General features: G+C 37.0%; 1 protein-coding gene across 5 annotated transcripts in view; it reads right to left on the reverse strand.

Moving 5' to 3' along the window:
- Positions 1-3,146: 3,146 nt before the first annotated feature.
- The window catches only part of RASA2 (RAS p21 protein activator 2), a 117,898-nt gene continuing 93,618 nt past the window's right edge, over positions 3,147-27,426 (reverse strand). For 4 of the 5 annotated variants that reach the window (XM_067737642.1, XM_067737641.1, XM_067737643.1 and 1 more), the window contains 7 exons: positions 26,081-26,154; positions 25,420-25,529; positions 10,289-10,371; positions 9,432-9,640; positions 8,675-8,778; positions 7,753-7,942; positions 3,147-6,248 (listed from right to left, as the gene is read on the reverse strand). In XM_067737642.1, the coding sequence (XP_067593743.1) occupies positions 6,218-6,248; positions 7,753-7,942; positions 8,675-8,778; positions 9,432-9,640; positions 10,289-10,371; positions 25,420-25,529; positions 26,081-26,154 (801 nt within the window). In that variant the 3' untranslated portion in view covers positions 3,147-6,217. The remainder of the gene's footprint in view (positions 6,249-7,752; positions 7,943-8,674; positions 8,779-9,431; positions 9,641-10,288; positions 10,372-25,419; positions 25,530-26,080; positions 26,155-27,426) is intronic. The other variant, XM_067737640.1, reaches the window with a different exon arrangement.

A 27,426-nucleotide genomic window follows, 5' to 3' on the forward strand; every position in this document is an offset into this window, starting at 1 on the left:
TTCTTACCCTTTTGTGTGTGGGCTTTACATGTTGTGATAAAATTCGAAGCTTATGATCTACGTGACCAAATCCATGGCCATGTCAATTTTCTTATATGTTTTAGTCTTTAATTTTTATAGTTTTATTTCTAAATGTGTCTGTGGACAATTTTGAGTGATTTTGGGTGTAAGGTGTAAAGTTTGTATCTACATTCATTTCATTGCATATGGTTTCTAACTGTTTTATAACTCTTTTTGAGAATTCATGGGACATTGCCTCCACCTATCTTTATTCCCAAACATTAGTGGATTCGGCAGGACTGCCAGCAGTGAACTCAGCCTCCACTAAACTGAGTGGGTGCGGCCTGCATTTCCTAGTTTGCCAGCAGAGGGCGACAAGCACGTCTGTCTTACCAGTGCAGGGCCTGCCTGATCTGCCCACAGACCTGGCTCTGTGCACAGCTGACAGGAGCTGGGTCTCCTTAGGACGCACCAGGGATTTGGTTTCAGAACAATGCAGGTCTGCATCCACGTTGAGTGGATCTCTGTTTCTTTAGGACCTGCTGCAAGGTGCTGCCATGGGAAGAAAAGTGATGAAAAATTGAGGAGAATCTTTTGTGCATGGCTGACTGCTGGGGGTCTGTCATCAGAGGACCCAGCAAAGGAAGGGCCTGATGTGAAGAACTGTGTATTTCAGTTAGCTTTGTGTGCGAAGCAGACGATGTCCAGTGTCCTTCTGCTTGTGATGTTCCATTTTCCAAGCAATTTATTGGGGAACATGTCCTTTGGCTACTGCATGTCCTTTGGATGGCAGCTTTGTCATAAATTAACTGACCACGTATTTGTGGGTTTATCCCTGGGCGCTCTATTCTATTACTCTGGCCCGTGTGCCTCTTTTGTTTACTCCAGCTGCTGGTCTCCTTTGTCAGGATCCCCTTGGCTGTTCGGGGTCCCCTCACACGAATAGGATGCTAGTCTCCCCAATCCCCTGCTGCCGCCTATGCCTGCGAGACTCTTCTCAACACAGCAGCCAGAGCAATCCAAGGAAGCCAAGTCCACCATGTTACTCCACTGCTCAAAATGGTCTCTCATCCCAGGCATCCCAGTTCCTCTCAATCACCTCGCTGTGGCCACACTAATCTCCTTTGCTGTTTTGAGCACACCACACGTTTTCTTTCTTCTGCCTGGGAGGACCTTTCCCCTCACATCCTTAAGACTCCCTTTCCTCGCCTTCTTCAGATCTTTGTTCAGATGTCACCTACCTTGTGAGGGCTTGCCTGACCACCTAATTTTAAATCGTATCCCAGCCCTCCCGGTCTCCCTTCCCCGCTTTACTTTGCTCCATAATACTTATCACCATCTGACATTTTATCTGTTTGTTTAATCTTCCGTCTCGCCCCAGAATGCAAACTCCAAGGAGGCAGTGATTTTGGTTGTAGTTTTACTCCTGACAACTACTTCTGATGTACAGTTTAAGAGACTTGGGATCAGGAGTTGGAATTTAGCCCATATTCCAGTGTTTCCCAAACTTTAAAAACAAATGTCCCACATTAACACAAACATCTCAGCCTCCATATTGCAAAGGGCCTTCAGGTGAGCATCATGGTCTCACCTATGCTATTTGTACCAGTCAATATTTTGTTGACTTTTCTGTTCTGTGAATTACAAAAAGAGGTGTTTTTTGCATTTTCAAGTATAAAAATTATACTGACTCATGCCTTTTCAAACTACACCTGAGCCCTCCATCTCCTCAGGGAGACTCTGATAGGCCTCTTGAGGGGTCACTTACCCCACACTGCATTGAGTCTGACTAAAATAATGGGTGCTTCTGTAACAGTGCAGTGTGGCCTTCTCAGTTCTGGGTGGAGTTGAGAAATATGTTAAATTTGGAAAACAATATTGTTCACTCCAGACAGAATTTTCCTTGATGAGCAAAAACTTCATGTATCTAAGACCATGTCAAAAAGTAGATAAATGCAAAGAAAGCAAAGGCTTTGACAGTATGAAATAAAAAGGATTTAACATACAAGGCAGAAAACTGAATGAATCTTAATAGGACTTTCAACAGGTTACCTTCTCTGCTGTTAATATAAAATCTAGGTATAAGCTTAAAATATGATGGCAAATGGTTCACCAAACTGAGAAGTCGCATGGCAAAATGACAAGCCAACGAATGAGACTTTCGGCCACAAAAGACTAACCCTCAGGTGAGGACACATATGAGGAATGATGACCCAAGGTCTCTGGACATGGATCAGTTTATCTTTGAAGTACATCATGTCTATCCAAGACAGGTATTCTCTGAAGGGCCACACTGGTCATTGAGACTTGGGGCAGTCGAGAAACTTACACCAGAGAATGGAACATAAAGGGACTCTGCTTGGCCTTAGGTGTCTCTTGTTTTGGAGTCATGAAACTTAGAAATCCAGCAGAAGTATTGCCCACTCTCTCTTTAAAGAACTGGTTTATGTCATAGAATAGAACCCTCACAGAACCCTTTGATGTTTCTATTCTAAGGTCTATTCTTTTTTTTCTTTTGAAGGAACTAGTCTATAGGTGTGCATTGTATCCAGTTGATTGATGTTGTTGAGTTCAACTATGTCCTTACTGATTTTTCTAAGGGCTGTTCTAATACATGGGCTAGTATGAGTGGGATTCTGGTATTTCAGTAAAGACAAGATGCTTAGAGATTCAGAACCCTATTCCTTCCTCTTTGTTAACCTTCAGTTCCTCTGGAGTTGCAGGGACTAGGTTTTATGGAGGTTTATTTGAGGATACTAAGAGGCTGCTGAGGCACTAATGGGGAAGATTCTGGCTTCTCTCGTTGGGGGTGCAAGTCAGCTCTAGACTATTTACTCAGAAAAGAGGGGAATATATTCCCACACAACAGAAGTGCATGGCTCTCGGCAATGATGGGACCCTTCACAGCACCTGCACACCGTAGGTCTTCAAAACAATTCTGCTGAATGAATAAATAAGGACCTCAGTCCATCAAAAATCAGTCTAGATAAATGCAGAAGACTACTGCACCCTTTCCAGATGGTTTGTTCTTTGTTACTGAGGACTCCTCACTTCTGCTATTCCCTTCCTAATAGGTGAGGTACAATAATTTTAAATGAGAAGAAATTCTTACATCAGTGAGAAAGTAAGGTCACACAAAGAGTGGACAGGCTTCTTGTAATTTATTTGAGTTATTTTCAAGCGACAGCTACAAAAGTTCTTAAGTTTTATAATACTTTTGATAAGAAAATAAAATTTAAATAAAAATACATTCTCAACAATACAACATGGTTACACAAATTCACTACATTAAGTTTTGATAACTTATATTTTCAAACTGGACACTGTAAAAAACCAATATTTACTAGCAACATTAATTTCCAAAAGTTAATAAAAATGGAAGCAGATAATATCAAGACTGGCAATTTAACTCTAGAATGAGTCCTGTATTTTTCACATACTGTAAGGACACCTAAAAGGCTTTGTAGCATTTTGTCTTTACAGGATGTACCATTAGAACAAATTAAAGGTGCTTTTACTTAAAAAAACAAAAAAAAATCTGTCTTCTAAAACCTGGCATGAATGAGCCTTTCTGATAAATGAATGAAATTAGGCTTCAGAAACAAAAACAAAAGCCACATCATTCGTCATCTTTTTTTGTACAATAAGGAAAGCCTTGTTTTGACACTTAACCACTACCCGTGATAAACATATTTTTCTTTGGCAAAGAAAATAGTTCAATTTGATAAATTATATTCCTGGGAGTAAAAAAATGTTGCTATTGCCCATTATCATATTAAATGAATATTAAAAAAACAAAGCTAAATAAAGAACAAAACAAACGATAACAACAACAAAACAAGCAACATACCAGCATAATTTTAAATGATAGAAATGGATAAACTAAGAACCAGAATTGGCATTTATGGCAAGAGTTTCTCCATATCATCCTTTTCTTTCCTTCTTGGGGTTTTCAGGGTTTTAGGGTAAAGTGAGCTGCCATGTATTTTTTTCAAGTTTAGAAAAGGCAGAGAAAGCAGATCAGGTAGTAAAAATCAAAGTACTCATAAGTAACAGCAGAGGAATGAGGAGGCCCTTGGGAGCAAGTAAGTACCTTGGTTATTTTGGGGTCCCACTGACATGGTCTCTTATTTCAGAAGACTTTCAAAGAAAATTTCATGTCATATTACTTGTTTTTAGGCTATGCCAAGGTGGTTAATTCCAGTCAAACTGGCTGTTTAAAAAGTGTCATGTGAAGAAAATAACTAGTAACTGAACTCTTCAAATTCTGAGTTACGTATTCACACAGCCTTGGTCCCTTTGAGAATGCTGTGATCTTTAAAAACCATCATAACGGAGGGCCTGACATTAGAAATATTAGAAGAATATAACTAAAGAAGCCACTAGAGAGTAATGAGTGGTACCTGGCAATGCTCACATGGCCTTTCCAGGCAGACATTCAGAGACCCTTAAAATGAAATTTCAATCTGAATGAAATTCAAAAGTGAGAAATTTATTAAATGGTAAAATTCTTTCACAATGATGAATCAATGTAGTTTATGGAATCTACTAGCTCATAAAATTTAAAAGACTTTTCAAACCTGTCTTTAAAATGGGCCAGCAATGACCTACCATAATGCAGACTAGGACTGATTCTTAAATAAAACCAACTGATTTTTACAAGTCCTTTAGAGACTTGTACATTAGAGACATTGCTCCATTACAATCATTTATGGAACAACTTTGATGACTGTGTGTGAATGGTCTTTAAAAATAATTACCTAGTAACATTATAATTTAAAAACAATTACCAATAACATAATTGGCAAAGTGTATCTTGAAATATAGCTTATGCTCAGGGAAACAAAAAAAGCACTACTAGCTAGATTTACATTAATAAGTAGTCACAGTTTTAAACAGAAACATGTAAAATACTCCAAGGTTCAAAGTACCACATTTAGAAAATGTTTTGAATTTAAAAAGACAAAATAAGAGTACCATGGTTTTTAATACTGATGAAGCAAAGTGCATACCTCTTAACTTCAAGGTGGCAACTTGCTTCGATTGCTTATTTACAGTTATGATTTTCAGGATAAAAGTAAATTAGGGAAAAATAGGATTCAAACAGTTGCTTGCCCAAATTCCATTTGGCTAGCAGGCAATAAGAAAACAGCAGTGAAATATAAACATTTTTAGGAAAGCACTATTTCTAGACTTAAACACTGATCATTCAACTGATCATAAAGATTAGATACCACGGAGTATCTAAAGTATAATCTGGGGTGGCCCAGATGAGTAAAGTGCGCCGAGTGACTGTTCTTGAGTTAGATCTCAGCCTCACGCTGGGAGGAGGGCGTCCTATGGTGGTGGCCCTTATAATAATGGAGTAATGAGTGAAGTCGAGTGAGTTTACCACCACCTTTTCCCATTGTTTACTTTCTCTTCTTTTTCAAAAGTGAAGTCCTTAGAAGTCACATTAACCTGAACTCTCAAATCAAGAAAATGAGTACCTGATGTTTAAACAATGAAAAAAATTTAGTGGTCTCATTTTATTTCATCTGCCGTCACTCATCCCAAATGTAAACAAGATGCAGACAACAGTTCATGTTCCCTGATTTCTCCTATCTGAGTTCTGTTTGCATCATCTCTAAATAGACAAAAGATCTACCAGCTTTCCAGGATACTCTGGCAGTTTTCTAACATTTCTGTCGCTGTTCCAAATGTAATCTGTAATGACCAATGGACCAAAGGAGATCATTTTTTTTTTTTTTTGAAGAGGGAGGGTCTAGATGAACTAAATGGAAAGCTCTGAATAGTCATGGATTGAAATATTCCAGTAAAACACAATGTTGGCAGTATAGAGCAGGCACTAATGGTTGTGAAAAGTCCACAGAACACAGAGTGTTAGAAGAAGAAATGGTTTCTTGCTATGGAGGAGTTCTCCTTTTGTTACAAAGCTTCTTTAGGAAGATTCTTTCTATTAAAAAGAAGTTGCAGAAACATGGCTTTTGACACGTAAGATATGAAGGGAATCTTGGGTTTTAAATTCTCTAGGAACACATCAATACCAGGATTCCCAAACAGTTAATTTCAATTATTAAATATTAAATACAAGGTGAATGCAGGTGACAGTAAAGCCAATGTTCATTCTTAAATACTATGAACAAAATATATGATGAATTGAAAAACTCCAACAAAAATAATATTTTCCAGTTCTTCTGAGTCAATTGGTCAAACTCTAAAATGTTTTCCCAATAATTGGATTTTCCCTAGAGAAAAATAGAGGAAATAAGATGAACAAATAAAATATTTAGTACAAGAAAGATTGGAATTTTTTAACAGAGGAAAATACAGCTGGGAAAGGGGGTGTGGGTACAGGAGGAGTGTGTGTGGCTACAGGGGGAGAATACTATTTAAGAAGGGTGGTCAAGCATTGACTAGGACCTCATATGGAAACCTTCCAGGGCTCCAAGAAAACTGGATTACTACTGTTAGAAGAGAACAAAGTATTTCTACTAACGCAGAAAAGACAGTATTAGGATGCTTTCTACTAACGTAGAAAAGACAGTATTAGGATGCTTACACTAATCTTCCTAATGTACTGAGCCTTCTATCTAGGGAGAACACAAATATTTATACCTGTCAAACTGATTTTTATTGTTTATAAAACATATATAATTATCAATCCACACAGGTAAAAAAAAAAAAGTAAAAATGGCGGGGCCAAGATTGAAAGCCCCTCCTTAATCAGCTGTATGACCTTGTGCTTAGCTTCCCTGAGCCTCGGTTTCTCTAGCTGTGAAATGGGAATATAACGCTGTTGGGCTGATGTGAGGATCAATGAGAGAGTGTGCATTGTGGCAAACACTTAGTTGCTGGTCCAAGAACCATCTCTCCCTATCTACCTCTGTGCAAATCGAAACCTGACCCTAGCGCTAGTACTGGGCAGCCCTGTGTTTCAGGGGAAGCTAGGGGTAACTTTGGACAAGGTTTCCTTCCTCTTGAGGAGGAAATAGCTTTGTCTGCCCCTGGCTGCTATTATTAAAAATGTGGGGCTCTGAACTATTGCAGCCCAGCTGTGACCATGAGGGGACAAGTTTGAGGAAGACAGAAATCATCTTGTTGAAGATGGCTGAGGCGCTGGATTGTCCTTGATGACACTGTTGAGCTGAGCTAACCAACTGTAGAAATCGGGACTTAATTTGTAAGGTTAAAAAATTTCCTATTATTTAAGCCACTTCAATTGGGATTTTCTGTTACTTGCTGCTAAAAACTATCTAACTGATGCAACGTAAAGTACTAGGTACAGTGCCCAGGGGTAAGGAGTAAGCTCCTTAATAAATATTAACTCTTGCTGCTGTTTCCACCAGTGTCCATCTGCATCTGAGATGGATCCAAAGCATCAACTACAAGCTACTTCCAGCACTACGAAGCTGATTCTTTTTTTCTAGTACTTAGTGTGTATAAAGGTACTGTAAGAGATAAGGAAGAGGATCAGCAAAACAAAACAAAAACAGAAAACTACTAAGTATCCAGTTCAAAGATTACATTGAAATATAACATTAAAAAGTGATGACAAAGTACTGCACCAATATAATGAAATGATACCAGAATTGAAAAAGACAAAGATTCCTGTATGAGTGGCCAGGGAGATTCTTGCACAAGAGAAAGGTTCTGAGCCGGTTTTGAAAGACGAAGGTAAGCAGGAGGCCTGCACTTCAGGTGTGAGTACAGGGTAGCAGAGGCAATGAAAGTATTTTTAAAAATACTTACTTGCTCCCATATTTTGCACTACTTGATCTTTTCTTCCTATACTTTTCATGAGGTTCATCTAGCTTCTCTACGACGCTTTTTATTTGTTGAATTGTCTTAAAGGTTGTTACAGAATCCTCGATTACAAATTTAGAATAGTCATCAGGCTCTTTCTGTGGTCCTTGATAGACTGCTATAGTTCCACAAGCCTCTACAAGAAGCAATAAAATCTCTGATCAGACAACTAAATTCATTAAATGTAATTTGTATTGACAGTATAAATAAGAACTTTTCGGGCTTCCTTGGTGGCGCAGTGGTTAAGAATCCGCCTGCCAATGCAGGGTACATGGGTTCGAGCCCTGGTCCGGTAAGATCCCACATGCCGCAGAGCAACTAAGCCCGTGCGCCACAACTACTGAGCCTGTGCTCTAGAGCCTGCGAGCCACAACTACTGAGCCCGCGAGCCACAACTATTGAAGCCCGTGTGCCTAGAGCCCGTGCTCCGCAACAAGAGAAGCCACTGCAATGAGAAGCCCACACACCACAACCAAGAGTAGCCCCCACTCACCACAACTAGAGAAAGCCTGCGCACAGCAACAAAGACACAATGCAGCCAAAAATAAAAATAAATACAATAATTTATTAAAAAAGAAAAAAAACTTTTCAAGGGGCTCAAGCTGGGAAGATCTCCCCTGGAAATGCATAGATAACCAAAATACATATATTTTATTAATTATGATAATCACATTTATTCAAAAACAGTATTTTTACTTGATGAATATTATGAAAAAGGCTCCCTTTGGGAGTTTGTCAACTTTCATATAAGTAACATTTTGTTAAATCTATGAGGTATCTTTGACTTTAAGAAAATGCCAAAGCAACACTTCAGGCATTGGTAATGAAGGATCATGGTTATATAAAAGTATTTTAATTGTATAGTTACCTTCCATTTTCTGCAGCTTAAGTAAACTGAGGGTAAAAAGGGAATAAATTCTTTCTGTTTCTCTGTCTTCATCAATATCTATTTGGATGTCTGCAGGGACACCTCTATGGTAAAAATGAAATCAAAGACATTGGAAAAATATCACTTTGTTAACATGCTCAAGACTTTTGATGGTTTGAGACTGAAAATAGAACCACAGAATTTTGCAGAAGGAACCTTAGGAATCTAATCTAATTTGATAATTAAATAAAATGGGGCCAAGAGAGGTTTGGTCATTATGTGACTAATCAAAAGGAAGGGAATTTTAAAGTGAAATCACTTTCATTACCTATGCTTCATCTCATTACTCTTTAAGTCTACAGGGCTAAGCCCTTCTTCCTCGGTATCTTGCCCAAGCTTGCACATCTATTTAAACATTGCCCTTTTTTGTATTTTGACCTGTGCAACCATGATTTAGTTGAGAACATTTTCATCGCCCCCAGAAGAAACCTGTATTCATTAGTACTCCCCATTCCTCCCTCCCACTGGCCCCTCACAACCACTAATCTACTTTCTGTCTCTATAAATTTACCTATTCTGGATACTTTATGTAAATGTTATCATATGGCCTTTGTGTCTGGCTTCTTTCACTCAGCATCTTTTCCAGGTTCATCTGTGCATGTATCAGGACTTCAATCCATTTTATGGCTGAATAATATTCCATTGTATGAATGTAACACATTTAAAACATTGCTTCTTTAATCAAAAAGAAACTTACGCAGTACATGGCTTGCAGCCCAGAGCGTTTTCACTGGTCTCTAGACAGCAGAGCCAGTTTCCGTTTAGATATGCAGAGGGATGATAAGAGCTGAGCCTGTTCTGATTGCATCGGCTCACCCTGCAGAGTACATCTATCCATTCATTAGCTTCCACACAGTTATTTGCCTGGACATAGAGTGGTTTCTCTGTGTGTATCACTTGGAACATCTTCATAGGCAATTAAGACAAAAAGTTAGTGACAGGGTCTAAAAACCAAACAGTACAAAACACAAAAAGGTACATAAGAGAAATCTAGTTTGCTTGGCTAGGTAACTGCTGCTCAGGTATCGTATAAACTATTATGTTTCAAGCAAATTAGTCCCTGGGACTGAGTCACATGGTACTAAACGGTACAACAGAGTATAATTTTTAGAAATCACACAAATCCAAAGGAAGGAACTATCATATAATCAGGAATAAAGGGACAGAATTTCAGATGGAGGAAAAAAGTATGAGTAAAGACAAAGCAGTGGGAAAACAGAAACAAGGAAATCATCTTGGTTGACTTGAGTGTATTGGTATGTACTGAAGGGTAGCAGAAGATAAGGTTGCACAGACTGGTTGCGACTATATTCTTAAAGCCTTGAATGTCAAGCTGAGAAGTTTGAGAATATACAAATATTGAGAAAAGTACCTTTAACTTAACAGGGGAGGCAGACTATATAAAGCATCAACAATAATGGACAATTTTAAGACAGATTTCTAGCCACCAATTATAAGATATTAATGATTAATAACAAATACTAAAATAAACCTTTTTAAATTTCCAGCTAAGTAATATATGCAGTTTAAAAAGCTTTAAATTATGTAACTTACATTTTTCTTGTTGAAAGAGCTCTCTTCCAGTTTTTCCACAGCAAGAATGTTTTTCACTGGAATCGTGTAAATTGCATCTTTGCCTAAATTATAAAAGAAGTAGGATAAAATTAAAATAATTTCCATCAGAATTATAGAGGTGAGAGGTTAACTCCATAAGATTTAAGATCATTCTCTTGATGGTAGGTGTATAAGAAACTTACAGATTTCCAAATGGTGTATATATAAGAATCCTTTGTTTTATGGAACAAATGAATTTTGATTGTTTTCTATAAGGTGACTCCCTCTTTATTTTTTTAAAAATAAAATTAAAACATTTTCAAGGAAAAATGAGGGAAAAAATCTGATCTCCATGTAGAAAATAAAAATGTTATTATATTTGTAACATTAATTATGTGGGGACTGAAAATATACTTAGCAATAAAGGTCTACTCAAAACTTGTGGAGACATGGAATTTTCTTTCATGGAGTTATTAAATAAACAATGAATCTGTATCTAAGTGGATTTTTCTGCTTTTCCAATCAAATATTTAATTAAGGAATTAACCCTCAAAACAATGATTTGAAATTGAAAAATTGTTCATTACTATCACATAATGGCTGGTCAGCTGACTAGAGCTACCAAATTTACTCTAAGAGATACAGGAAATAAAAGTAAAATTTTATTTGGTAGAGTGAATCATTAACCTAATTTAAGAATTTGGGGACTTCCCTGGTGGTCCTGTGGTTAAGAATCCACCTTCCAATGCAGGGGATGTGGGTTCGATCCCTAGTCGGGGAACTATGATCCCACATGCCACGGGGCAACTAAGCCCGAGCGCCACAACTACTGAGCCTGCATGCCACAACTGGAGATCCTGTGTGCTGCAACTAAGACCCAACACAGCCAAAAATAATAAATATTTTTTTAAAAAAATTTGGAAATTTGTGTTTTCTAAAAGAGCTTCATAATAAGGTGGCATGAGGATACGAAGCATTTCAACTTAACAATTTACTTGAGAATAAACTACATTCATATAGTCATAGAAACTATAAGAAACTATAAGCAAATATAATTATGACTTTTTCTGGTCATTTTGTAATGTTTTTCTTAGAGAATCAAAGCTTTGCTTCCTCTTCCACCAAACTTTGCTTTAATGACATGTGGGTTGAAGTGCTGGAGGCTAAGACCTTTATATTTTCCATGGATTAATGTACAGCTTTTTGGTCAAAGACACTAATTTGATTAATAAAGGTTTTCTTTCTTGAACAGAGAGGTTAACAGTGTATTTGCTAAGCCTGGTTCCTGATGTAAAATCTAAAATTCGTGTAATTCAAGAAGATGTGATATACAATTTTTAAAGATAAAGTCACTTAATTCAACTATCATACACTGAATGTTTACTATATACCAGACACTGTCCTGTAACCACTTGGGATACAGGAGTAAACAGAACGCATAAGGCCCCTAATGAAGTTTGCATTTAGGTCTGGAAAGACTGACGAAAGACAAATATTAGGTAGAGATGAATGCTATAATGACAACAACCCAAGGCAATATGATAGAAAGTAGTTGGGAAGTTACTTTAAATTGGGCAGGTAGGGAAAACTTTTCTGCGGAAACGACATTTAAATTCAACAAATACAAATTACATATACATGGGAAAATAAGAAAAGACTATCAGCAGTCTCCTGGGAGCTAGCTACAAGATCAAATTTATGAGGAGGTGCGGGGAGATGGGAAGGGAGTAAACTGGAAGAAGCCACAGCCCAAACCACACGTAGGAAAAGACATCTGTAAAAGGAGGGCTGGTTTAGAAAAGCTTCAAGCCAGAGTCAATGGACATAGACAGTTGGCGGGGCGAGGGGGAACACACTCAGACATGTGTGATGACAGTCATATCACTGATTGGTACGCTGCATCTGGAACAGCTGGGTCAATTAGGTCCTCACCGCCCCCCCTCGCCCCGCCACCTTGTGCTAAGCAGCAGTCAACAGAGGCACAGCCCCAGGCTAAAGCAGTAAGGATGCGTACTGGGCTGTAAAGCAGGGCTGCCACAGGCTGTTGAAAGCATCCACGCCAGAAGACAAGCACGAGCACCCTTGCCCCTCAGCAGCTCGTCCTGTCCCTCCCTCGAAATCACTGGCTGTAAGCTACTGAACACTCAAGCAGGTGAATGGACTGTAACACAAAGATGAGCAAATCGCCAAAAAAATCACCAAACAGATGAGGAAAATCAGCACTCTGGAGGAGGCACACATACAACAAAGAGAATAACATCTGAGGAAATCAGGGGTATAATAAATGAGGAAGAAAGGAGACATGTCTTTCGGTACTAATCTACATGGGGCACCACAGAGATTCCAGAGAATTTAAAAATTTTGCAGGAAGTTTCTATCTTTAGATTTGTTGAATACACAAAAGCATGCCCATATCCTAGAATTGCTGTATTTGTTCATTTCTGGACAATACAGCATATGTAGAGAAAGTGTACTGCTCCAGGCACATATGATGTTATTAGAGTTAATTTCAGTTGATAATGTTAATTGGAATGAATTGCAAGGTGAATTAGTAAAATGGAAGATTTTACTGAGGACTTTCTAAAGTACAAAAGGACAAAGAAACAGACAGTAAAAATGTTAAGAGCCATGATGGATGAATTTAGAAGTTTTGATATCTGTCTAATAAGCATTCCAGAAACAAACTAGAAAGTGTTCAGAGTAAAATTACCAACGAAAATGTCCCAGAGATAAAGGTATAAATCTTCAGATTGAAAGGATCCATCAAGTGCTGAGCAGGATGGAAGAAAGGTAATACTTAAGACACTGGGCAGTAAAATATTAGAGCCTGAAGATTAAAGAAAAGTCCTAAGAGTTTCTAGGGAGAAGAATCAAGGCTAAGAATCAGAATGACATCAAAATTCTCACTAGCAACAAAGGAAACTAGCAAACCATGGAGAAGTATCTTAAAAGTTCTGTGGGAAATGATTTTAAATCCGATCTAACTTATTCAAGTGTAAGGGTAAAACAGACTTTTTTTTTTTATTGCAAGGACTCAGAAAATTTATCAGCCCTAATGCCTATCTGAGATAATTCCTTGAGGACATACTCTTGCAAAATAAGTAAGAATTCAGGAAAAAGACAAGTACATTATATAAAAAATAGTGCTGGGCAAAGAAATCAGAAAAATTGATAAGCATAGTTAGAAAAATCAAAACATAAAAAGGTAAAAGAAACAAGAGAACCTCTAATGATTAGTGATGTTGAGCATCCTTTCATGTGTTTGTTGGCAATCTGTATATCTTCTCTGGAGAAATGTCTGTTTGGGTCTTCTGCCCATTTTTGGATTGGGTTGTTTGTTTTTTTGATGTTGAGCTGCATGAGCTGCTTGTATATTCTGGAGATTAATCCTTTGTCAGTTGCTTCGTTTGCAAATATTTTCTCCCATTCTGAGGGTTGTCACCTCACACCGGTCAGAATGGCCATCATCAAAAAATCTACAACAATAAATGCTGGAGAGGGTGTGGAGAAAAGGGAACCCTCTTGCACTGTTGGTGGGAATGTAAATTGATACAGCCACTATGGAGAACAGTATGGAGGGGTTCCTTAAAAAACTAAAAATAGAATTACCATAAGACCCAGCGATCCCACTACTGGGCATACCCTGAGAAAACCATAATTCGAAAACAGTCATGTACCACAATGTTCACTGCAGCTCTATTTACAATAGCCAGGACATGGAAGCAACCTAAGTGTCCATCGACAGACAGATGAATGGATAAAGAAGAAAAAGAAACGAAATTGAGTTATTTGTAGAGAGGTGGTTGGACCCTACAGTGCAGTGAGTCAGAAAGAGAAAAACAAATACTGTATGCTAACACATCTATATGGAATCTAAAAAAAAAAAAAAAAGGTTCTGAAGAACCTAGAGGCAGGATAGGAATAAAGACAGACATAGAGAATGGACTTGGGGACACAGGAAGGGGGAAGGGTAAGCTGGGACGAAGTGAGAGAGTGGCATGGACATATATACACTACCAAACGTAAAATAGTGGGAAGCAGCCACACAGCACAGGGAGATCAGCTCTATGCTTCGTGACCACCTAGAGGGGTGGGATAGGGAGGGTGGGAGGGAGACGCAAAAGGGAGGAGATATGGGGATATATGTATACGTATAACTGATTCACTTTGTTATACAGCAGAAACTAACACACCATTGTAAAGCAATTATACTCCAATAAACATGTTAAAAAAAAAAAGAAGAGAACCTAGTACTAAAATTTCAGACGACTTCATTAGGTAGACGCTATTAGGGAAAAATAAATTGAAAGCATGCTCATGTTCTTTCTCAGCTTGAACAGAGACTGTGATTAACTGCAGACAACAAGGTAAACATGTAAGTTTAAACCTGTCTGTTAACAATTTAAAGGTAGAAATAGGATGCCCAAATTCTCTCAGTAGGTAGGACAGAATGAACATGAGTGGGACTGATTATTCCAATTAAAAAGACAGGAGAAAAACCCTCAATAAACAGAAAAGCCTAATAAACAAAAAACATAAAACAAAGTAGCAATTACAGTAATCACAATAAATGTGAGTGTATTATATTTCCTTATTAAATAACTAAAATCCAGTTTAGGTTCAAATCATTACCTCCTCAAAAAGTTAAACATAAAGTTAGTTACCATATGACTCACTGATTCCACTCCTAAGTACATAGCCAAGAGAACTGAAGACATATGTCCACACAAAAACATATATGTGAATGTTCACAGCAGCATTTATTCATAATAGTAAAAAAAATGGATACAATCTAAATGTACATCAACTGATGAACTGATAAACAAAATTTGGAATATATCCAAACAACAAAATATTATTCAGCCATAAAAGGAATAAAGTACTGATTCACGCCATATCATAGATGAACTTTGAAAACATGCGAAGTGAAAGAACCCAGTCTTACAAGGTTACATACACATTGTTTAAGTCCATTTACATGAAATGTCCAGAAGAGGCAAATCCATAGAGACAGAAAGCAGATTTGTGTTTGCCAGGGGCTGGGGGAAGGGAGGAGTGAGCAGTGACTGTTAATGGGTATAGGTTTTCTTTTTTGGGGGGATTAAAATGTTCTGCAACTAGTGGTGATTGCACAACTTTGTGAATATACTAAAAATGGATTGTACACTTTAAGTGGGTGAATTTTATGGTTATGCGAATTATATCTCCATTAAAAAACCATTACCACCCCAAGAAAAACAGAATTCCAGCTATATATCGGTCCCAAGGAACACAGATGAAACAAAATAACTGTGAATCTATCTTTTGATAGTAGTGTAAGGAAGCTGAGTAATTCCATTCCTTAGAAAGTAAGTATAAAACTGGGCAAATTATTAAAAACAACCACTTCAGAGCACTGGAAAATAACCAAAGGCAAGTAAAAATCTGAGACGTGTTTACTCAACGAACAACTGCTACCGCATAGGATAAGAACTGTGCAGTTTACAGTCTTCCTCCCTGAGGGTGTTTCCAAATTGCCCAGATCAGTGAAAACTCACAGCTTTACTGGCTGGAGGTTACAAATTCAGTTTAAGGGTGAGATTTTGGAAACAAGAGAGCTATAGAAAGGCTGAGATAATAAACCTGCCACATCCTTGGCTAACTGCTAAAGATGCATGTATGTGCCATCCCAGAGAGTCTGGCAAAAGTGGAAAGCCTGGGGAGACATGTGAATTTGCTGTGCCTTTGAATGTGTTCCGATTCACAAACAGCTCAGGTGATGAAGGGTGGAAGACTTACTGGCTTCAGGTATTTGAGCACTATGCTCAAATCGCTGGCTGACCACTGAACTAAGCAAGCTCAGGTGAGAGCCCTAGGGAGGGAGGTAGGATTAGGGACAAAAAAAAATCTGAGCAAAGACAACAGCAGCTATACACTGACAGAGAGAAAGATAAAAAGAGACCGACAGACACACACACATGGAACAGACGTTACAGTCTGAGTTCTTCAGAAGAACAAACAGAATCCAGACACACTATAATGTATTACCTACAAAGCCCAGTTTTTAACTAAAAAATGAGATGTGGAAAGAAACAGGAAAAGTGTGACCCATACTTGGGAAAGAAAGCAGCCAACTGAAACTGACTCTGAGTGGACTTAGACGTTGAATTTATTCTATTAGTGAGCAAATCCACTATTATAAATATGTTCAAATAATTCAAGGAAAATATGCTAATAATGACTGAACAAATATGGACTCTAAACAGGAAAAGTGAAACTATAAAAAGAATCAAACAGAAATTTTAGAGCTGAAAAGCACAATAAATGGAATGACAAATTCACTACATGAGCTGAAGAGAAGATTTGAGATGGTAAACAAATCAATGAACGTAAATAGAAACTATCCAATCTAAAGAACAAAGATAAAAGGGAAAGAAGACAAATAAACTGAGTCTCAGAGAGACTTGAGACAATATCAAGCATGCCTGAATAAGTATATTTGGAGTTCTAAGAAGGAGAGAAAATGGACAGAAAAAAAATATTTGAAGTAAAAAATTTCCCAAATTTGGTGAAAAACATTAGCTTATGGTTTAAAGAAACTCAAATCCCAACCACCTCTTGAAAAATTTCAACTGCCAAGCAACACATTTTATGCCATTATCATAACAAAAAAGAAAGAAAAAGGAGTGATGATATAAAGAGTGGGAAAGTCTTACTTTAATGAAGTTCGGTTTATCTTAAAAAGATGTTTAGTGCATTTGATATCCTAAGAAATCCCTGCATACTCTACAGTTGCAAAGATATTCTCTTATGTTTTCACTGAGGCCTATGATCCTCTTATCTTGAATTAAATTTTGTGTGTAGTATGAGGTAAGGTGAAGTTCATTTTCTCGTTTATCCAGTTGTTCCAGCACCATCTGTTGAAAAGACTTTCCTTTCCCAACTGAACTGTCTTGACACTTTTGTCAAAACTGAATTGACCATATATATGTGTGTGTGTCTTTCTGGACTCTTGTCTGTTCACTGATCTCTCTAGCTCTTATGACAAAATTTCAGACATGAATTACTTAGTAATTAGTAGTCTTAGTCTTAGTCCTCCAACTTTGTTCTACTTTTTCAACATTGGCTCAGCCACGTTAAGTCCTTTGTTTTCCCATTGACATCAATTTTAGAATCAACTTGTCAATTTTTACCCAAAAAAACTTGGGATTTGGAGTGGGATTGTGTTAAAATCAAGATGAATTTGAGAAGTGACTTCTTGAAAAATATTGAACCTTAAACTCCACAAACATGATGTATGTCTCCGTTTATTTGCATCTCCTTTATTTTATCTCAGCAATGTTTTATAATTTTCTTTAAAGTCTTATACTTATTTTTTAAAAAATGATCCTAAGTATTTTAGGTGGGTGTTTTTGAAGGGGGGGCTGCTACTATAAATGGTATTATTTTTAAATTTCATCTTCTAACATTTTTTTTTTTTTTTTTTTTTTTTGCGTCACGCGGGCCTCTCACTGTTGTGGCCTCTCCTGTTGCGGAGCACAGGCTCTGGATGCGCAGGCTCAGAGGCCATGGCTCACGGGCCCAGCCGCTCCACGGCATGTGGGATCTTCCCGGACCGGGGCACGAACCCGTGTCCCCTGCATCGGCAGGCGGACTCTCAACCACTGTGCCACCAGGGAAGCCCCATCTTCTAATATTTTGATGCCAGTTTATACAAATACAACTGATCTGTATATACAAATCATGTATCCCAAGATCTTGCTAAATTCACTTATCAGTTCAAACAGTTGTTGTGAAGATTCCTTAGGAATTTTTATGTAACTCCATATGTCCTTTTCTTCTTTGGGGGGGAGGGGTCTTACTACATTGTTTACAACCTCCAATACAATGCTGAAGAGAACTGATTAAAGTGCATAATCCTTCCTTTGCTCCAGATCTTAGATATGATGTTACATTTATTCTAATTACTTGTTATAGTTGGGCTTAACCTATCATTTGGCTATTTGTTTTCTATTTGTCCCATCCGATTTTTGCTCCTCTGTTCTTCCCCTCCTGCCAAATTTATTTTTTGTGCAGGGGAGAGATGGATTATACTTTTTTCTTTAAAGTTTTCTTCTAGAGATTTATACAGCCTTAACTCATTACAATCTACTTAAAATTATTCTTGTGTCACTCCACATAAAATAGAGGACCCTTGCAATAATTGACTCCATCCCCTTCCTTTGTGCTACTACTGTCATATATTCTACATCTAAATTTGTTATAAACGCTGTAATTCAATGTTATAAATTCTGCATTAAACAGATGTTTAAAAAAATTAAGACAGACATTATTACATTTATGTACATATTTACCATTTTCAGTGCTCTTCATTCCTTCCTGTAGATCTAAGTTTCCATCTGGTGTTACGTCACTTCAGCCTGAAGAATTTCCTTTAGCATTCCATATAGTGCAAGTCTACTTAACAACTTATCTAAAGGATTATTTTCATTTTTGAAGGAAATATTCACTAGAGTTCTAAGTAGAGAGCTTTTTCCTTCAGCACTTGAAAGACATCATTCCACTGTCTTTTGGCTTTGGTTGCTTTTTATAAGAAGTTAGCTGTCACTTGTATTGTTCTCCTGTATGTAATCTGTCTTTTGTTCCTCTGCTTTTGAGATTCTTTATCTTTGGTTTGATTATTATATGTCTAAGTGTAGTTTTCTTTGTATTTACTATGCTTGGTGTTCACTGATCTTAGATCTGTAATAAAATGTTTTTCGCCAAATCTGGGAAATTTTAGGCCATTATTTTTTCTAGTATTTTTTTCTGCCTCTTTCTCTACTCTGCTTCTAAGATACCAATCATGCATATGTTAGACTGCCTGATACTGTCCCACAACTCGGTAGGTTGAAGGTTCTGTTCATTTTTCCCAATATTTTTTCTCTGTGTTCTTTGAGTGGATAATTCTCATTAATCTGTCTTCAAGTCCACTGAATCTTTCTTCTGACATCTCCAAACCATTGTTAAGCCCATCCAATAAACTTTTCATTTATGATGTTGTACTTTTCAATTCCGATTTCCATTTGATTCCTTTTTATAGTTTCTATTTTTTTCTTTTGCTGGAATTCCCCATCTTTTTAATCATGATGACTATCTTTTCCATTAAACCCTTGAAATATTTATAACAGCTTTAAAGTTCATATCTGCTAATTCCAACATGTAGACCATATAGGGGTCTGCGTCTGTTAAGTGCTTTTTCTCTTGACTAGTGTTGTATTTTCCTGTTTCTTCTCAAACTTGTTAATATTTCACTGTATACTGGACACTAAGAATAATACATTGTAGAGACTCTGGATTCAGTTATCCTCCCTCAAAAAGTTACCTCATTAGCTGATCACTCTGAGGCTTGGCTTTATACTTTGTTTATATGATACTTTGTTTATTTAAATCTCCTTAATCCTAGGGCATAGTCTTTACTTCTGAACCACCACCTTCTAAAATTCCAAACTCTGTCTCTGAGGAGGAAAGAAGCTGAGATCTCATCTTTTTTAATCTTTCAGTTACTGCTTTTCACTAGCCTCTCTGAAGTTCCCCCTAGCACGAGCAGTTTGAGTCAGCTAAGGATTTCAGGGGAGTTCAAAGCAGATTGGAAGGCTCCTCCTTTTAATCTCCTCAATTTCTGCCTCCTCTGGCAGCCTTGAACTCTGTCCTTTGCCATTTCAAGGCAATAAAACTATGACTTTCTGGGAATTCTCTGGTGGTCCAGGATTCCATGCTTCCACTGCAGGGGGCATGGGTTCGATCCCTGGTTGGGGAACTAGGATCCCACATGCCATGTGGTGCGGCCAAAAAAAAAAAAGCAAACTATGACTTTCTGTTTGAATTCTACCACCTCATACTGCACAGATTGGGAGGCTCTCGGGGGGAAAGCCAAATAAACATAAATCTCACCCAGCATAGTTCTCATCTTCCAAGGGTCAAATTCTTCAGAGAGTTGTTTTATATATTCTGGCCAAAGTTTTTAGTTGTTATCTATGAGACAGTTAGTCTAGTACAAGCTTCTTTACTATTACCAGAACTCCCATGTCTATTTTTAAAAAGGCAACTTCATCAGTCTACTTGTGTAAGCCCAAATCCCTGGAGTTATCCTTGACTTGCTCTTACTCTTGATATCCGACCCTATAGCAAATCTTGTGAATACTATCTTTAAAATAGATCCAAGATGTGATCTATTTTTACAACCTCCGTTGCTACTAACAGGTCCAAGTCATTATCTTGTCTCCCCTGAATTAGTGCAGTAGCTTCTTACTTGGTCTCCTTGCCCCCTTCAGTCTAATCTCCACACAGCACTCCACATGGCAAGGGAGATCAATCCTATCAAAACATAATTCAAATGATATCATTCCTTTGCTTAACACTCTCCAGTGCCCTGCCATGTTATTCAAACTCCTTCAATGATCCACAAGCCCTATAATATCTAGCTCCTCCATGGTCTTTTTGATCTCAGTTCCTGTGATTATCCCCTTATTCATTTTTTTTTTTATAGTCACAAAAGCGTTCTCTTGTCTCTTGAATACTCCAGGTGTACTTCTGTTTCAGGGCCTCTGTACCAGCTGCTGTTAGCTATGTCTGTGTCACTACTACCTCAAATTTATCCACATAGCTCACTCCCTCACCCTCCTTAGGTCTGTGCTCAAATGTCACTTTCTCAGTGAAGGCTTCCCTGACTAGACTTTTTAATATTGCAACTCTCCTGAGTTCTCTATTCCCCTTCCCTGTTTTATTTTTGTCCATCTCATTTATAATCATCCCATATAGTATAAAATTCTTTTGTTTGTTTACTGTCAATCACTACTAAACTATAAGATCCATGGGGGTAAGGATTTTGGTATGTTTTGTTCACTACTGTTTTCTCCAGAGCTTGGAACAACATCTGGCACACAGCAGGCACCCAATAAAATATCTGTTGAATATAATGCACAGACAAATCAATGGTGTTCTTTAGTTATTAAAGAAAAAAATACTGCAGAGCCCTGTGTATGAATATATGAGCAGGTAAAAACCAAGTCAACCTAAATGTATTGAGATGCATGTTTAAAACATCATGGAAACTTCTTTTATATTGTCCATAGGTTATATGAGCTAGAACACTGATATCATATGGAAGTTGTGTAGGCTGTATGTATGTATCTGTGTATAACAGGTCATCCAAAAGTAGACAATATCTAATCAAGTTTGGAGAACACAAATGGAATTTCAGAGATGAATTTGTTAATAATTTATTATTTAAAAATATAACCTATTAGTAGTAAACTTGGCAGAAATTTTAGAAACCCACAGCAGTGGTTCTTAATGTATTCAGATAACAGCATATCTGGAAAACATGGTGTCCTCTGAAGAAAACCATTTATTAAAAATTAATAAATGCCTTAATGAAGGTAGTAAAAACATGGTCCTTACCACTGAGGATCTTAAAAAACTAGGGCAAGAGATAGATAAAAGTAATGACCACACAGTGTGACATAAGTTATCACTAATGTGCTAAAGAAACATAGTAAGAGAATACTCAACTGAGGTGGCCAGAAGCTTTATGAAAACGACTTCCATAAAGAGCTGACACTTGTTCTGAGGGTTAAAGGACAACAGATTACACAGGTAAAGAAGGAAAGAAAGGGATTTCTAGATAGAGCAAATGCAAAAGCATGAATGTAAAAGAGCACAACTCAAAGGAGCTTCAAGAGTTAGTCTGGCAAAGTGACATATGGAAAATGCAGAAGATGAGGCTGGATGAGATAGGAAGAGGCTGGAACATCAATAACTCATTTGATTCCAGCATACAACTAGGAGAACTTTTACTTGTAGAAGATGACCACGTTATAGTGTATCAATATAAAATCATAATCACACTCAGATCCATAAGAAACTGTCAAGGTAATCATGACTGATAGCTGACTGAATGCCCTACGATATTCATTTGCCACATGTTAATTTAGTGATATTGAAGATTAATTGCTTACTATTACTAAGTGGGCATCAAAATTTAATAACTTATTTGAGAAAAACCCTTAAAATTGAGAAAATTCTATTAATTACTTTTCCAGTAAACTGGAAAACTATTATTTGATTCTAAGTGGTAGAAATACTTGATTCAGAATACTAGTGTTCAGTAGGAGGAAAGAGTGAAAGACTCAATGATTTAAAGCTATGTTACAGAATATTTGGGAGGCGTTCTTTCAGACACCAAAGTCGTAAAGTGTAATAAGAGACTAATTACCTAGCAGTCATAGCTATGCAAAAAACTGCAAGGAAACAGGAAGTAAGCAAAACATTTGCTGAACAACCAAAGAGACAATCCAAAGCCTATGGATTTTATTCACAGAGGAAAGTCCTGAAATCGTCAATCAAGGCCTTTTAATCTTATGTATAATTTTAACAAACACAGTACCTACATCTTCACTCATAGTATATTAGCAGTAAAAAATGGAAGTAGGGGATAAGAGGTGGGAGTGAGATGCTACATTATTGTACACTGACAGCACAAGAAATTTAAGGTGACAGCCTGAACACAGAGGGGATAATGAAAAACTGTGTAAAGCAAACACAGGAACACAAAAAAGCACAGCAGTCCAAGGCATGTAGCTGGGAAGTAAACAGCTGCACACACCCATAAGCAGCCCAGAAAACATCACTAAATCAGAGTACTATATAATAATTAATATTATCAATGACAGCCCCAAGCCATCTAGAAAATGTTAACTTACGTTCAATGAACTCTTTTTTAGAAGGCAGGGAAGCATGTAATATATTTTGGAAAAATCCAACAAAATAGTTAAAAAAAAAGCATGGATGCTTAAAACTGTAGGCTTTGGTAAATAATCTTGAAACTTCATATAACAAGCTGATTCCTCCAATGCCATTCCAACATGTTAAATTTCTTAAGGCCTGAAAATAATGTAACTTCTAATGTGTCTATTTTATACCTTAGAGCAGTCTAATCATTCTAGAGAATTTTATCCTCATAAGATCACTGGATAGAACAGAAGTTCTTGAGAACTGTGCATGGACTCTGGGACTATGAACTCCCTGAAATTATATGCAAGGTTTTGTGTCTATATTGTTCATGAATTTTTCTAGAGGAAAAGGGTCCAAAGCTATCATCTGATTTCTAAAGTCTTAAGCCAAAGAAGACTTTAGAATGTTGATTTAGATTAGAAAATACTTCAAATGAGGAGAAAATAGCCAACTTATTCACAGAGGATAACTAACTTACCTTAAATTTTATTCCAGTGTACTGCTGATGTAAACATAATTAGCATATTATGCCAGCTATTTTAAAAATGGTGCTATATATGTGAGAGCATTTATATAGTATTCAACATAAACTGTAACTTCTAAAACATTAAAAATATGCTTAGCTTAAAGAATGCTGTCTGGAAGGGCAAGTATGTAGCTGACTGATCCTTAGTCATTGGAATATTTATATTCCACAACAAATTATCTAGGTGCCTAAAAATATAGTGCATTTGGCCTCTTATGTCTTACTAATATATTTGGACATATGTAGTCATTCTGGCTAAAGATCCTCAGGAATTATGAAACAAAAAAATTTCTTTTCACTCTTCTAGAGTCTCCACTGAAGCACTCAGCTTAACTGAGTCTACATTCTCTTGAAAGTATCTTACGTCTGGTGTTTGTTTTTATCATTTCAGAATTTATACCAGAAGTTCTCTTAACAGATCTTTACCTAACAGATTTGTCAGATTAACCAAGACTCTCCATTTCCTCTGTAGAACTTACTGAATGATGCTCATGGGATGCTGAATGCTTGTGGCTGCTAGGGTACTAACTATTAAGCTTGTACCCTTCTGTTTCCATTGGTTAGGCTGTTTTGATTACCAAGTCCATTGTGTTTGTTCCCAGACCTATTTATGCCATTTTTCCATGGTGTAATTATAATTTACTTAAACATTATGTAAAGTGACGAAATAAGTGCCGCCTGCCAAGAGGCATATATTTATTTGAAAATCAGGCAAACACTCTGAAAAGCCTTTCAAAAAAAGAGACCAACACCCACACAAATAAAGTTGATTTATATGGGGGTGAGACAGCTGCAAAAACTTAGGGTGACTATCATGACACTCTAAAAGGATTCTATAATTTGACTACTTTTCAAGTATTTAAGCTCTAGCTTCACTTTAGAGAAATCAACCTGAAAACTGATGCATTAGGGTTATGTTTGCACAAGAAAGACAGAGGGGAAATCTAATCTATAGATCCATATTCAAAGAAAAGATCTTGGCTATCATAAGACTGCTAAACAAACATATAAATATTTAAGGTATGAATGCATCTTTTTGTTTGTTTTTAAGTGATTCTTGCTTTAACTGACCTTTCTGGTTAAGTGAACAGCTTTGGATCCTGATCACTCTGAACAGAAGGAATTTTACTGTATGTGACCTATGATCTAGATACTAAATTCTTGCTAAGGTATCAGAAACCAGTGGCCTTCTATGGATAATGCTTTACCCCCAAAGGAATAAACTTAAAAGGTAGAGATTTTAAGCATTATGTCAGTCCACTGAGGGACAAACTTTGCCTCTCCGAAGCCCTCAAATCACACTGTAGGAAGATGGCTCTCTGTACCCAAACAGATAGCCAATTTGTGCCTTTTCAGGGGGCAAATTACTAGAATTTTCATCTTGGAGTTAGCTTGGCAATAGTCTAGAATGAATCTTTTAACTGAATAGGAATCACAGCCTATGGTATGACTGTAGGAACTCTTGGCAAACCACTGAAACACTCTCATTTACTAGAAACTGATTCTTACCAATTTGACTCTGGAAGTTAAAATTCTGAGTTTTAAAATATCTAACTGTTGTTCCTTATAGATTGATTACAAAAACAGGGATTTACTAGGGATTTTTAGAAAACAGAGCATACTGTAGGAACACCACTTTTAGTAACACAAGACATTCAAAGGGAGAGAAAAGTGTAATTTACATGGTGTTACTCGTCAAATATTTATTATATTTTTAGTGTGTGTACATCACTGTGAGAAACCATGAACTACAGTAACATTAGTAAAAAGGTTCGCTAGTCACATTAAGCTGCAGAAAAAGAAATCTTCAGTGGGAATCAGGAAAAGCCCCACAATAGAGCATAAACACAACTACCTGGCTGCTTGTGGTAGGTGAGCTCTCTGCTTGTTAAGCAGAACCACCGTTTCTTGAAATTCTTTTTTCCAATCCGAGTTCTTCCCTGAGCTCTTTTATACATCTCACTGCCAAAACAACAGATGTAAACATTTAGCTACAAATATTAAAATAATTAATCCAAAACAAAGAATTATCCTTTAATTTTAAATGACATGAAGAGCTGTCAAAGACTGTATTAAGTTTATGAAAATGTCTTTGCCATCTATAACTCCTGCATTTATTTTGGCCATACTAAGGGAATAAAGTCCTTAAATAATTTGATATTTACAACTGTACTATCCAGAGCTAAAAAGGTCAAGTGAGTAATTTTCCCCTTTAGCTTCCAATGAAAACACTACTTTAAGACTGAATAATGCTGTTACTTTTTTCAGTACTACTCTACCACCCATAATCTCATTATATTTGCAAAACAACTATAGCACTGTATGGACAAGAAGTCATGCCCATCTGGCATAAAGTTTATAGGATAGTGAGGGTGACTTACCTGATTGATGTTACTTAGGCAGTTTTAGCACAGAACAAAGCCCAGATTTCCTCACTCCTGGACCCATGCTCTTTGTACTTACTTAATGTCTATACTGAAATATGACTTTAAAATCTAATTTCATTAAATTACCCTTCTTTCAGGTGCACAGGCTCACTGGTACCACTGGACACTTTAGTTTCAGTAGATGAAATTTCATCCAAGAACTAAATGGGGAAAGGGGCAAATATTACAACTTTGTGACAAGGTACATCATAAATTCAGTTTATCAATGTCGCTGATAGATAATATCGTGAAGTTCTTCATTATTAAGGAATAAAGCAAAATACATACTTAATTGTAGAGGAAGTCCCTAATTTACATATGACAGGTATTCTAAAAGTTTAACGTTAAATTACTTAAAACCCAGGATATATGTCCCTGTAGAAATAATTCAACCCACAATTCCTTAACTGCAACTCTGAAATCTAAAAAGCTCTGAGTACAAAGAGTTTTTTGGTTTGCTTTTGATTTACAGTAAACTCATTTACAGTAACTTAACCTGAACTGGTGAAAGGCTACTTATAGCCTGTATTTATCCTACTTAGTGTGAATATTCACTAATGTGCTACACAAACATTACTGTGAGGCACACTGGGGGTATTTTATTATATAATATATAGCACATACCTATTATCTTTCAAAACTTTGAAAAACTGAATTCTGAAATACTTCCGTTCCCAAAGATTTCAGATACAGGATTGTGAACCTATACTGTGGGTCAGGAATTGTCAAACTATAGCTCAGCAGGCCAAATTCAACCCGTTTTTGTAAGGCCCACAAGAACAGTTTTTAAATTTTTAAAGGGTTGTAAAAACGAAGAAAAATATGTGGCAGTCCCCTTATGCAGCCATCAAAGCCTAAAGTATTTACTCACTGGCCCTTTACAGAAGAGTTTGCTGACTTTCATCATATATAATTGACTTTAGCCCTGAGAGCTAGTATTTCAGTTATGACTAAAGTGTAACTGGGTTCTTTGGAATAGCCTGAAAATCTAATAACCATTTAGAAACTTCCCATGGAAAATGTGGGAATGTGGTGGCTCAAGAAAATCTGAAGTACCCAAATCTAGCAATGGCAAACTACCCAGTGAAAAGCATTTAAGCTTCAAGAATATGCTACCTCAACTGGTCAAGAGATTCCTGACATGTGGCCTTCTCTTCATGGGAGAGAGAAATTAGTAGTTCAGGAACAATTCCTGTTCTTAGAGAGGAATCCTATTTTGCTCCATAAAGGAACTATTTATTCGTTTAGTCCTTGTTTTTTCCTTTATACTTTTCTATGTTGTCCCGCTTAGGGTTTAAAACAAAAACAAAGTACATTCCAATAAGGATGACATTGAGGCACCAGTGAATAATCTAAAGTAGAGTTTGTGGGCACAGTCATTTTCTCCTAAGACTGGCTGTAGATTGCCCACCAGAACCTCCACTTGTGGGATT

Source organism: Pseudorca crassidens, chromosome 5 (genome assembly GCF_039906515.1).
Source record: "Pseudorca crassidens isolate mPseCra1 chromosome 5, mPseCra1.hap1, whole genome shotgun sequence".
In the NCBI taxonomy this organism is placed as follows: Eukaryota; Metazoa; Chordata; class Mammalia; order Artiodactyla; family Delphinidae; genus Pseudorca; species Pseudorca crassidens.